Below are 12,683 nucleotides of genomic sequence, written 5' to 3'. Positions count from 1 at the left end.
TGCACTGCGCATACCTTACCTTGTTGGCGAGTACCATCGAGAGCAAAACTTGACCTGGAGAGGTACCACCTACCAGTTCACATATGGGTCGAACTATCCAGGTTTAACATGAGTAGGTACCTGTGTAGAGGCAGGTAGCAAGCCTGGTTATGCCTCTGATGAATGACTTATCCAAATCACTAGACCCTCATCACTGTACCAGAATGATTATAAAAAGGGGCCCAACTCCCCAGGACCTCGACCTCATTCTACTTTCATTCCATCATCAAGATTCAGCTGGCAAATCCCAATTTGGAGACATTCTACAGGCACTTAACCGACACTCGTCTCTCCACCTGGCACACATCGACACGCCAAACTCCAGCGCCAGTCACATCTCTACACTCAGTCAAACCATTATATTTCCACACTGATTCAACCAATCAGTCAATCACAAACATGGAATCTCATCGATACCTCGCTCTCGTCGTCGTCGTCGCGGCAATCTGCACGCTGCTGCCACGTCTGACACTGGCGGCCGGAAACAACATCATCACCTTCACGTCGGTGGACTCGACGGATCGCACCGTCATCTTCACGCCGTCTGTCGGCAGGGAAGAAGTGCCCTCTGTGTCGGTGGCCGGCGGTCAGACGGTGGACGTGGTGTTTCCTCACGGCTGGGTCGGCAAGTACCTGGCGGTGAGTGACGACGAGGATCAGTTGCGCCTGCTGGGTGTGATTGGCGAGGTGACGTTCAACGGCTTCGGCGACATGACGTACTTTGACGTGTCTGCCATCGACGACCCTAGCGATCAGCAAGGCGTTCGGATGCTGCGGCCAGCTGGCGAAGACGAGAACACATCGGGCTGCTTGGGGGATTTCCCTTGTGACAATGCCTATGTGACGCCTAATGACGAGCAGACGAAGGTCACGCCAGGAAGGCACCTGATCGCGACGTTGGGGAGGGAGCCGCTTGTGAGGAAGGAGGATGGGGATGATGTAGACGGTGGTGGAAGAGATGACAGTGATGGAGAGGACGAGGACACTGGTGATGGTACTCGTAGTAGGGCAAAAATGTGCTGAATTGGTTTTGGTGTCTTTTTGCATACCCCTTTGTCATGTCATCAACCTTGGTCAACATCAATCAATGACGTTTAGAGTTATAGAGAACTAAAGGGGTGTGTCTTGTGCAAGCTGTAGTCGTGAAAGTGTGTGCTGTCGATATAAGCATAAAATTAATAGTTGACATACCTGTTGGCTCTTTTGCTTGTACAACTAAATTCTGGATCATCCGCCACTGATACATCTCCAGATTGAGTTCAACATGGCTAGTGACAAGTTGTAGTCTAAGCAACAAGTTTCATCGCTTGCGCCAGAAAAATTGGCCGACCCAGTCTAGCTGTATCGAGAACAGTTTCTTCATCACTGGTCCTGTATCTTGCAAAACATTGACACGGTCCAACATCGTAGAATATAAACAACAAACGCTCTAAGCTGTACAAAGATCGTATCAATCATCAAAGGCCTTTCTTATGCACCCTCAAATCTAAGCTTCTGCCCTGCTCTCTGTCGATTTTCTCGCCTCCCCGCCACTCTCTTCCCCCTTGCTCCTCATTCCCTCGTCTACCGTCAAAGACCCATTGTCCTTCTTGCCTGCATCTCCACCTCCTTCCAGCTTCTTCTTGCGGATGATGTCGAGCAAGTGATCTGCCGCGTCGCCGAAGCCGTCAATCTTGCCGAGCTTGAGCCGGAAGTATTCAAAGTCTCGCACCATGCTGTAGATAATTAAGTGTTAGCCGAATCATCATCACATGACCACTCATACACAAGAAACGTACCTCTCCCTGCCCTCCTCGGTCCGTAATGACGCCCCCACGAGCACCTTTCCAAATGCCTCCTTGTAGCTGGCAAACACTGGCGCCATGATGAACCGGACCGTGCTGTCAGGCAGAGCTTTGGTCAGGTTGCGATGTAGTGTCGAAGTTTCGCGGCCTAGCGTGTCCATATAAGGGTGCACCTCGCCACCCTCGTCCCAATCGATCGTCCGCATCGTTTTGGAGTGCATAGCCGCCCGTCCTGACATGATCTCAACCAGCTTGTCGTAGATGCTGTTCTGGTGCTCCTGGTAAAGACGTCTGACCTTGTCAAACTCGCCAATAAGAGTCGTCGTGTTGTTTCCGCTTCCTGTCCCGCTAGGTTTGTCGGCCCCCGGCACGTGGCGACGAACAAACTCGCGGACGTGCGGAACCAAAGTAGCAACGAAACCGAGAGCCTGCGACGCAATGGCCAAATGCTTAGTGGTAATGTTCTTGAGACCAGCCGACCGCGTCGCGCCCGCGCCGAGGATCAACTGGGTGCAACGGGAGTTGAATAGCTGCAAGTAAGCAACCAATGACGCCGCCACGTCGGCCGCCATGGATGGAATAGCCACCGCCAGGTGCAAGAAGTTGGAAATGCCCTCAAGGCACAAAACAGCAGAGCTCGGAAGAAGGTAGGTCTCGCCTTCGATAACAGCCCCGCGGACCTTTGCTTTGCCCGCAGCAGCAGTCCCGTTTTCCTTTTCCCCTGTTGATTCACTAGGTGCAGTGGTTTTCTCTGCGTCACCATTCTTACCATTGAGCTCCGAAGGGTGTATCCAGACTTTGCTCCCATCAGTCCACAAGGCCGCATCCTTGGTTTCGCACTGTAATATAATATCCAAGATTTCTTGGTTCTTTTCTGTAAAGTCCTGTGCCGCCCATTGGTCTTGTTCCATCCCTTGAGCGAGTTTCTGCTTTTCAGAGTCGCCATGAAGTTGTACAAACTCCTTGATCTGCGCGTTGACTACCGTCTTGAGTGTAGTCCCACTGCGACCCGAAATGCTTTCGCACTCTGTCGCAAAGTGCAGGTTGAGAGTGAAATAACGCAGAAACCACACTAGCGGCAGATGTGTGCTCTGCTCAGCACGTACGCGTAGAAGCTTCACAATCTTGTCCTGTGCCACGTCGACCGCTTGGCCTAGAAGATTATTCAGTTCTAGGGCTTTGTGGATCTCTTCCTGGGCCTCCAGTCCTGCCATACATGACCGCCGTTGTGGAGGACTGAAAGGAGGTGATCGTATTGGCGGTGATTTGAGACCATCGGGTCCAGCTGATTCATCCCCAATGGTGCTGGCAACATCCAGGAGAAGCTTCCCATGAGTAGTTGTTCGTCGTAACGTTTCAGTGACACCGATATATATCGTCACCAGTAGCTCTTCCGCATCCTCCCTCTCCAGATTTCGAAGATTCCTGGCAAGCACAGAAGACTTTTGCTGCTGGGTCCGTTGCCTACCTGCACCACCCATGGTTGACGATGACATCATGGACTCGTTGTCATCTTCGTTGGAGCTCGGTAATGGTTTTCTGATGATGGCTCTTATTTCCCTCATTGCCACATCTCTATACGCCGCCGTTGCTGCAGACAGATGCCTTGCTCGTTGCAGACCTGCCAATATAGGGGGAAGAGCCTGACGTAGATCATCCTGCTTTGCCATGTAGGAGGGATAGGCTGATGGTTCCCTGCTGTGGCCTGTCCTGCCGCGGTTCGAGGCTGTACTCCAACGCATCATAACCTCCTGCTTGGATACGGTTTCCACATGTCTTCTCAAGTCTCCCAGGAGCAGTTCAATTAACCTCCCCTCGTAGATCTTGCCTATCCGGAAACGAAGCGTGTTCATGTCATCGTGGACCCCTTGTAGTGCAGCCGCACCGCTTAGATCCCTGAGCGCATACTCGGGCCTCGCAGGTCGGTTGAAACCTGTAAAAGGCTCAACTTGGCCGGCAATCAACAGTTCAAGCGAGTCGAGTGTATCGAGGGCCTCGTCCACATTACCATCCTCTACCTGAGCCTCGCACCTGCCGACACCGTCAACGACGTCTCGCAGCTGCATGACGGCGCTGTGAAGCTGTTGTAGGTTCTCACGTCGTCGCCTTTGCTGAACAATCTCCAAACCACTGCTGACAATCTCCACGTCAAGAGCCTCTAATTCTTGCCTCAACGTCTTGATCCGATCAACCGACTCGGCCGCCTCGGTGTGTAATCCCTTGAGTGACCCTAGCGCAGTGAAGAAGGTGGTAGACGCCGCTGATATCGACGAGATCAAGTGCATTTCCACCGTGTCCATATACCAGGATAGCTTCTCTTGCAGGATGGCATTCGTCGCAAGCGCCTTCCTCGGCGCAGCAGCATTCCCATTGGTCTTCTCCTCGCCGCCCGCGGCCGAAGTCTTGCTGATGACTTCTGACCGCTCGCTGACAACATCAAAAGTGCGTGGGTTCTCGAGGTGAAAATCCTCGTCAAAGTAGACATTAGGTATGGTAGAGAGGGGCGGCGGGCCCTGGGCTGCCCTACGCGCGAAACTGGAACTCGAACGGCGGACTGGAGTCGGAGGGTCTATGGGGGATGTCAAGGATGAAATGGATCGAATTGATGATACTGATGATTTCCTCATGCTGACCGAGGGTCTCTTGGTACTGGGCCGTAGATGGTTATCGTCTTCGGGGGCGAAGGCGTCTCCCTTGCTGCCGTTTCGACCGCGCTGCTGATCGTTTGGATCTTCATCGCTCTCCTTGGCCCGTCGTAACTGTTCGTATAGAGCACCAACCTGCGTGAGGTAGGGGCGAAATTCAGCCGGATCGACGCGGGTTATGTTGGTCAAGGTAACAGGTTGGATATCGCGGGCGGTAGGCATGCGGTGGCCGCTGGTAGGAGCCGAAGTATGAGGTAAAAGCCCGGTCCGAACGATGGGAGGTTGTAGTAATGTCGAGATAGCTATTACACGTCAGTCTGTATTAAGGAAGGCGCAGACCAAGAAACATACCATTTTGTTGAGACTCGGCGACAGTGTTGGCCCATGATCCAGGGGACGAGTCTAGAGCTCCGCCTATAGAGTGTATGGAGCCTGCAAAGGAGCCTCTTCTAGGTTGGAGCGTCGAGGTAGAGCCTTGTCTATTGTTCGGTTGGGTATATGGATATCAGTCTGGGTTCTTTTTGTAAGAGTGAAGAAAGGCGCCTACCTAGAATGAAATGGAAATTCATGTCGGGCACCATGTGGTGATGACGGGGAGAGGCTGTCCATGGACTTCCGGCCACCACTGTTCGCAAACATGTTTAATGGCCTCTGAAGGTCTTGTCAACCAGGGCCGTGGCATGACGGGGTGGTGGAGCAACGGAGTGAATGGACGGCGGGCGCCGAGAGTTTGAGGTGGGATCAGTCCCGATCCGGGATGCGCCGGCTTGATTATATCGGAAGCATCGACGTTAGGTTTTGAATTGATTGATGTCTGGATATCCACTGATTGGGTGAATTCTGAGCAGGGTTTGTTGGTTTCGTGTGTTGGTTAACGTATCTACTCTTTGGTAACGTTTGTAAATGGGTTCAATTGTTGCGCTGATGCAAGTACAAGGGGATTCGCGCTGAAGACGCCATCTCATCAAGGGATAAGACACGCAGCTTCACTGACGCAGCTTGCCCGTTCCGAACTTTTGCCGGCAGCAACTGGTCCCCTGTAATTGTGGAGACGGGTGATAAGCCTAACCCTGGATGAAGCAAAGTTAATGGATCTATTTACACGTGACAGTAGTAGATTGGCAGTTGAATTGAAGTTGATGAAGGAAATATTAGAATATTGTGTATAGGCCATTTCATTGTTTTCAAGGATTGCTCGCTTGTAAATCTTTTAGATGAGACAGAATAAGTTTTATTTGCTAAAGATAAGATTCAGAGAAATTCTTGACCCAGGCAGATGAGGCTTCGGTCAAGCTTTAGTGAAATAGGACAGTCAGTACTCAGTAATGAATGGGTGTGGGACAATTTTAAATGCAGCCTAACGTACTCCGTAGAAGAACCATCTGGAGGCTTTGATACTTTGAAGGACAAACAAATAATTATTTCCAGAACGAGCCAAGTGCTAGAGTTGAGACGACCAGGTTCAGTACCTCGTTGCAGTTCACCTGCTGGCGGGTACAATCCAACGGCCAGTGACAATTATAATTGGTCCGTCCATTCCAAGCGCGAAATGCAACCACTTTAGAGTGGATCGCGAAAGTCGCGACGTTGCGCGTCCTCATCCCTCCACAACTCAATTTCCCCGCCAACGACAACCGATAGCAACATTGTCGCAAAATCCAACTCAAGTCAGATCCTCCAAACAAAGTGCGCTCCCCGCGAAGAAACGTAGGATAAACCCCGCCACAAACTACTTTCTTCACAAGCGCAAATCGATGGATCGCCAAAACGCCTTCTCGGTCCACGCCTTCTCGTCAAATTACGAGCAAGGCGAGGACTCCAATGTGCAGATTCAAGAGCAACTATTACAGTTCATCCTCGACTTTAGACTCGAGAACAAGTTCATCTACAGGTATAGACTGTCACTCGCCGGAGCTTAGACTTGTTATCTAACTTTTATGACCACACAGAGACCAGTTGAGGGAAAATGCCCTCTTGGGAGCATATTACTGCGATGTCAACATTGGCGATTTGATCAAGTTTAACGAGGAACTCGCACATCGTATTGTCACAGAACCTACAGAGATTATCCCACTGGTGAGTCTTTATATCACATAGCACTCTAGTCTGAGCACCATCAACTTACCACTTCTCGAACATTAGTTCGAAAAAGCCCTGCGAAAAGCAACCCAGCGTATTGTCTTTCCTCACAAACAGCGCATCGACCTTCCAGAACACCAACTCCTCCTTCATTCCAACGAAGAAGATGTCTCCATTCGCAAGCTAGACTCTATGACCATCTCGCGTCTAGTTCGAGTGCCTGGAATCGTCATTGGCGCATCTGTCATGTCTTCGAAAGCCAACTCCCTCACCATCCAGTGCCGAAACTGTGGCCATACCTCTGATATTCCCGTCTCCGGAGGCTTCACAGGAGTCACCCTCCCCAGAAGGTGCGACCGGAGTAAGGGCCCGGTGGACGGCTCAGAAAAGTGCCCACTCGACCCTTACTTTGTCCTACATGAAAAGTCACAATTCGTCGACCAGCAGGTCATCAAACTTCAAGAGGCGCCTGATGATGTTCCCGTCGGAGAACTTCCTCGTCATGTCTTGATTTCAGCGGATAGATATTTGACGAACCGTGTTGTCCCTGGGTCAAGGTGTACCATCATGGGAATCTTTTCCATCTACCAGAATAAGGGATCCAAGAGCTCTACCAGCGGCGCCGTGGCCATCAGGACGCCGTATTTGCGTGCTGTGGGCATACAAACAGACATTGACACGGCTTCAAGGGGTAATGCCACCTTTTCACCAGAGGAAGAGCAGGAGTTCTTGGAGATGAGCAGACGTGAGGACATTTACAAGGTACTCGCAGGTTGCATTGCACCTTCAATCTATGGCAACGCAGATATCAAAAAGGCGATCCTCTGTCTCTTGTTTGGAGGTTCCAAAAAGATTCTTCCCGACGGTATGAAGCTACGTGGTGATATCAACGTTCTTCTACTGGGAGATCCCGGTACCGCCAAGTCTCAGCTACTCAAATTCGTCGAAAAGGTTGCTCCCATCGCCATCTACACCTCAGGAAAGGGTTCCTCAGCTGCTGGTTTGACGGCATCAGTACAGCGGGACCAGTCGACCAAAGAGTTTTACCTTGAGGGTGGCGCCATGGTGCTTGCTGATAACGGAGTGGTTTGCATTGACGAATTTGACAAGATGCGTGACGAGGATCGTGTTGCTATTCACGAAGCTATGGAGCAGCAGACGATTTCGATTGCCAAGGCGGGTATAACCACCATCCTGAACGCCAGAACATCGGTTCTAGCCGCAGCGAACCCCATCTTTGGACGTTATGATGAGCTCAAGTCTCCGGGTGAGAACATTGACTTTCAGACGACGATTTTGTCTCGTTTCGACATGATATTCATCGTTCGGGACGAGCATGAGCCTGGAAAGGATCAACGAATTGCAAAGCACGTCATGAACCTCCACCAAGGAAGGACAAATGTTCAGGAGCAGGTCGAATCAGAGATTCCGTTTGACAAATTAAGGCGGTACATTAGCTACTGCAAATCGTAAGTGCATCCTTACTAGTGATATCCAGAACATAGCTAATGCCATAGCAGACGATGTGCTCCTCGCCTCAGCGCAGAGGCAGCTGAGCGACTGTCATCACACTTTGTCACCATTAGACGACAGGTTCACGCGGCCGAGATGGAGGCGAACACTCGCTCGTCAATCCCCATCACCGTGCGTCAGCTCGAAGCTATCGTGCGTATTACAGAGTCATTAGCCAAGATGCAACTGGCACCAATCGCAACCGAGGACCATGTCAAGGAAGCAATCCGGTTGTTCCTGGCATCGACACTAGAGGCGGTCAACCAGGGCGCTGACCAGGGTTCTCGTGAGATCAACGACGAGGCGTCCAAGGTTGAGGCAGAGTTGCGACGAAGACTGCCCATCGGATGGAGCACCAGCTTCGCAACACTCAGGAGGGAGATGGTCGAGGGCAAAGGTTTCAGTGAGATGGCGCTCAACCGGGCTCTCAAGATCCTACAGAGGAGGGAGACCATCATGTTCAGGAACCAGGGAGCACAGATATACAGGAATGGGGCATGATCCTTGCATTGTTTGTACTTGTTTTCTTAATGATGGGTGTTATTGGGTTTGGGACAGCCATGTTACGATGTATGGGATTGATTATCATGTCGGTATTGCTTTACGAAGAGGTTTAATTGTGTGGTTATTGTTCCTGTTCCACAAGGCATCATCAGTCTCTCTAGGATGTTTGCGGGCCACATGGTCCGACGTTGACTGATCACTTTTAGGGCACGCCATTGACGTTTGTTTGCACGGGGATCGACCAGGGTCAATATTGGCGAGCATATGTTCCGCATATCGACAATGAGGCGGGTAAACATTGAAGCCTGCAGTTCATTTAGAGTACCGGTAGGTTGCCCGCTTTGATGCGCACGTCTCAGAGACCGATTTTGTCTGTTGTCGCCCTTTCTTGGCGCACCATCTGCTTTAAGCATGCCGGATTGCAACGACAAGCCCATACTTTCAAGCTCGACTACATTGAAATCTGGGTGGCCAGGCAAGAACATGTTCTCTCACTCTACTTCCCACAGACTGGCTGGCCCCTGGCGACATGAAAGGTCGCTTCCACCAATCGGGATGAGGAGCTTGTTCATCAGCTAGTTTGAAGATTAGCGAGCCGAGGTCTTGAACCATTCAAGCTTATTTTTTCGCGCTGCTACCCTTTTTTGAGTCTGCAGAAAACGCCTTTGACCATGTTTAGTCTGGTTGTTCAAAAGCCAAGACAGCAAGCAACGCGATATCACCGTTCGGTCGACAGTTGTTTTCAGTCGATGGTGAATGCACAATCAGCCATTTGCAGTCCCTTGCTATGAGGTTTGAAATATCACACCACCATATCGGTGTTATTATAGCATGTCAAGCCGTGGCATTTGATGCGTGCCATTTCGTCTAAGGGTACGTTTGCCGCTTGCGAGTAAGCGAACGGCTTCAAGATATCTTCAGAATCTCTGTAAGATTCATTTGATGTCGCTGGTTGAGACACTAACATAGTATCGACATGTTTGAACATCCAGTTTTGGGCATTCGACTGCTCTGAGTCTTTTCATAGTCTCTGAAAGGCTGAAATGCAAACATGCATTATGTGCTGACCAACTTGACGCGACAATTCGGTTGCGGACTGTGGCACAACTCTGAAGCTTGCCAACGTCCGAGCGGTTGAAGCAAAGCCTGAGGGATGTCGTGATAATTCACCGTTCCTGACCGGCGAGACAGTCTCCGTGGCCAATCTTAATCCCAGCAGTTCATAATGCAAGGTCCGCTTGTTATTGCCTGGAAAAGCAACAAACGGCCTCGAAAGGGAGAACACCACGCACGGTTCCCCTCATTAATATAACCCACGAATTTGTCTGTTACATCTTGTCGTCGGTTCTAGAATTTACCTTATCTTAAAAGGCACATCGGGACAGGGGACAAGTTTATATCGAGAAAACAAACCCCGGAAACTCCCTATTTAAGATTTTCCGGTGAAGATCACTCCTGGGGCCTTCGTTTAGAAATTGCGCATTGTCTTAGCCAAGCATATACTCTGAGCTATTAAACACAGATGCATCATATTGTACAATCCCAGGTACGAAATTCAGTTGGTTGACGCTCAATACTGGTGACAATATCCCTGCCGTCAAAGTATCTCGGGGTCATTCTCATGATAATCACCAAAATCGAACTCGATCAAGATGTCTATAAAAGGCAAAATGCTCTCCCAACTTAACAGCCTGCTTCAGGTCTACAGATCAGGCACCAGCAACACTCTCAACCATTCACTTCTCTTCAGGTCTTTGACTCTCAATCAGCAAACATGATTCCCAAGATCTTCTGGGCTGCCCTTGTCCTCGGGCCCATGGTTCAGGGCGCTGCCATTCCCGTAGTCAGGGACAATGTGAGTCATGATATATCCCGACGGCAACAGTTGCTGCTCTTGTATCCGCTGACAAGTAACTGCCGGAACGGTAGGGTATTATTCGACGCCAAGAGGATTATATTCCAACGGCTCTTCCTACTGACTTACCGACTGGGTTACCCACTGGTTTGCCCTTCGACTTGCCTATCGACTTGCCTATCAACTTGCCAACCGGATTGCCGATCAGCTTGCCAACCGGATTACCCATCGACTTGCCCATCAGCCTACCAACCGGATTGCCCATCAGCTTGCCAACCGGACTACCCATCGACTTGCCCATCGACTTGCCCATCAGCTTGCCAACTGGTTTGCCTATTAACCTGCCTACCAAATTGCCGTTTACACTTCCTGGCTTGCCTACACGTTTTCCTATTAGTTTGCCTACCGGTTTGCCGTTCAATCTTCCCGGTCTGGCTGACGGTCTACGTACCCGTCTGGCTGCCGATTTGCCTACTGGTTTGCCGACTGGTGTACCTACCGGCATTCCCACGGGCATTCCCACGGGCTTTCCCACGGTCTTCCCGACTGGCTTCCCGACTGGCTTCCCGACTGGCTTCCCGACTGGCTTCCCGACTGGCTTCCCGACTGGCTTCCCAACTGGCTTGCCGTTTCCCCCTACCGGCCGTCCCAAGCATCCGATTGGACGCCCCAAGACTCCGACCGGTCGCCCTGTGCCACCCCCGCCGTCCACCTCGGACAACACTCTGCCGCTTGTGCCGACTCCCACCTCGCCTCCCTCATCTGACGCCCCGCTTCCCACATATTCAGCGCCGCCCGTGGAACCTACTCTGGCTCTTTGAGTTGTCTTTGATGTAGTGGAAGACTATGTAACGATAGGATTGCGTGCATCTGATCCGGGGGCTGGAACTTGAGAAGATGCCGAGAGTTTGTTGCTCAGTTTGCGCAACAGGGAGTTTCATTGTTTCATATTCGCTTCAAAAGAGGGAAAAGCAAAACCTCCGTCGCCGGTTTAACCGATTCGAACAAAACGACTGATTACTTTTTGACAAAGCAATCATGATACTTTCTTTTGATAGTTTGTAGCTTGTTTTGTTTGACTTTACCATCTATTATGTACCATACATGATTAACCAACTCCTTTATCGGCTTGTCTGTGCTTTTTTTTTCCATAATGCTTCCATGGGTAAATCACCGAAGGAAACAAGGCAAACATCTCACACGTGATCGTCAGCTGATGCATCATCGGGACATTTAAAGCTGTAATCGTGTTCTTGGACGCTAAAATAAGCATGTATCCGCACCGGTAGAACAAGACACAAAGATTTACAGTCTAGAATAATATAGGCCTAGTCTAGTGTTAGTTCAGGTGAAGAACCCAGCTGATGAGCTCTTGAAAGCTGAACTAACCTATATTGAGCTACAAGTCTTGCCATTTCCTACATACGTAGTAGCTGGTCTAAATGTTGACCAACGCAGAGAAGGTTGTCCCAAGGATTTTTTGTCTTGGCTTTAGCGGGTTAGCCTGTTCAAAAAAAGGGCTGGACCTGCTTACTCCCACCTGCAAATGTGACGTTCCGTCCATACCTTATTGTTGCAAGTCTTGGTACATGTAAGCCCGACCGATTGGAATCCGGATTTCTGTCTTTGCTTTTCTGGATTGTTTCTTGCCAAAATGCCTCACCTTTTCTTTCAGCTAAGACCCTGATAAATCCGTTTTGTACTTTTGGTTTCTTATCAAAAGACCCTTTCCTCACCATCGTTTCTGGCTCAGGTGAGGCTGTTTGCCTCGTTTCATTTTTGTTTCTATGGAGACTTATAAGCATGATATCGCAATAACAAGCCGCTTAGATGACGAACTAGGAATTGGTACAAAGATGCCTCGGGTACTCAACTCCCCGCCACTTTGTTTTTTTTTTCTTTCTCTTTTCTCGCCCATTGCTCATCCTCATTTATTTCCCTGTCAACCCAGACCAATCAAACGTGGCTTCGCTGACGTGTTTCTTCTAAAGAGAGAAAAAAGAAAAATGAGGGGAACCCTGGCAACCTGGACAAAACCCTCCAAGCCTTCTAATGGGCATATTACATACATAGGAATATGCACGCCGTAGGTTGATTACCAAAACGGGCAGCCGAGCCAGTGAGTCGCCCAATGGGGAGACTTTTCTTGGCTCTCGACTGCTTTCGAGGTGCGTGTGGATCATTCACACCATTTTGTACAGCAAAGATGGAATGGTTGGCCAAGAATCTCGTATTGGAAAATATAGCAGAGACAGATCATCACTC

General features: G+C 50.1%; 4 protein-coding genes across 4 annotated transcripts; 3 read left to right on the top strand and 1 right to left on the bottom strand.

Moving 5' to 3' along the window:
• Nucleotides 1-438: 438 nt before the first annotated feature.
• On the top strand, nucleotides 439-1,153 carry PgNI_02780 (uncharacterized protein; the record flags this gene model as incomplete). Its single annotated transcript, XM_031122837.1, has 2 exons — nucleotides 439-1,042; nucleotides 1,146-1,153. 2 exons carry the CDS (start codon nucleotides 439-441, stop codon nucleotides 1,151-1,153), a joined length of 612 nt encoding a protein of 203 aa, XP_030983914.1.
• Nucleotides 1,154-1,435: 282 nt separating this feature from the next.
• PgNI_02779 (uncharacterized protein) lies at nucleotides 1,436-5,380 on the bottom strand. The gene is made up of 4 exons (XM_031122836.1): nucleotides 5,016-5,380; nucleotides 4,820-4,947; nucleotides 1,818-4,770; nucleotides 1,436-1,754 (listed from the first exon to the last, which is right to left on the bottom strand). The coding sequence occupies exons 1-4, from the start codon at nucleotides 5,105-5,107 to the stop codon at nucleotides 1,526-1,528; spliced, it is 3,402 nt and encodes a 1,133-aa protein (XP_030985085.1). The 5' UTR covers nucleotides 5,108-5,380; the 3' UTR covers nucleotides 1,436-1,525.
• Nucleotides 5,381-6,093: 713 nt separating this feature from the next.
• Nucleotides 6,094-8,704, top strand: PgNI_02778 (uncharacterized protein). The gene is made up of 4 exons (XM_031122835.1): nucleotides 6,094-6,359; nucleotides 6,418-6,544; nucleotides 6,611-8,016; nucleotides 8,068-8,704. Exons 1-4 carry the CDS (start codon nucleotides 6,223-6,225, stop codon nucleotides 8,558-8,560), a joined length of 2,163 nt encoding a protein of 720 aa, XP_030985086.1. The 5' UTR covers nucleotides 6,094-6,222; the 3' UTR covers nucleotides 8,561-8,704.
• A 1,633-nt stretch (nucleotides 8,705-10,337) lies between these two features.
• On the top strand, nucleotides 10,338-11,239 carry PgNI_02777 (uncharacterized protein; the record flags this gene model as incomplete). The annotated part of the gene is made up of 2 exons (XM_031122834.1): nucleotides 10,338-10,418; nucleotides 10,493-11,239. 2 exons carry the CDS (start codon nucleotides 10,338-10,340, stop codon nucleotides 11,237-11,239), a joined length of 828 nt encoding a protein of 275 aa, XP_030985087.1.
• Between the last annotated feature and the right edge of the window lie 1,444 nt (nucleotides 11,240-12,683).

Source organism: Pyricularia grisea (assembly GCF_004355905.1).
Source record: "Pyricularia grisea strain NI907 chromosome Unknown Pyricularia_grisea_NI907_Scaffold_2, whole genome shotgun sequence".
NCBI classification, from domain to species: domain Eukaryota; kingdom Fungi; phylum Ascomycota; class Sordariomycetes; order Magnaporthales; family Pyriculariaceae; genus Pyricularia; species Pyricularia grisea.
The sequence above is the reverse complement of the archived record's forward strand: the minus strand, read 5'-3'. Positions and strand labels throughout refer to the sequence as shown.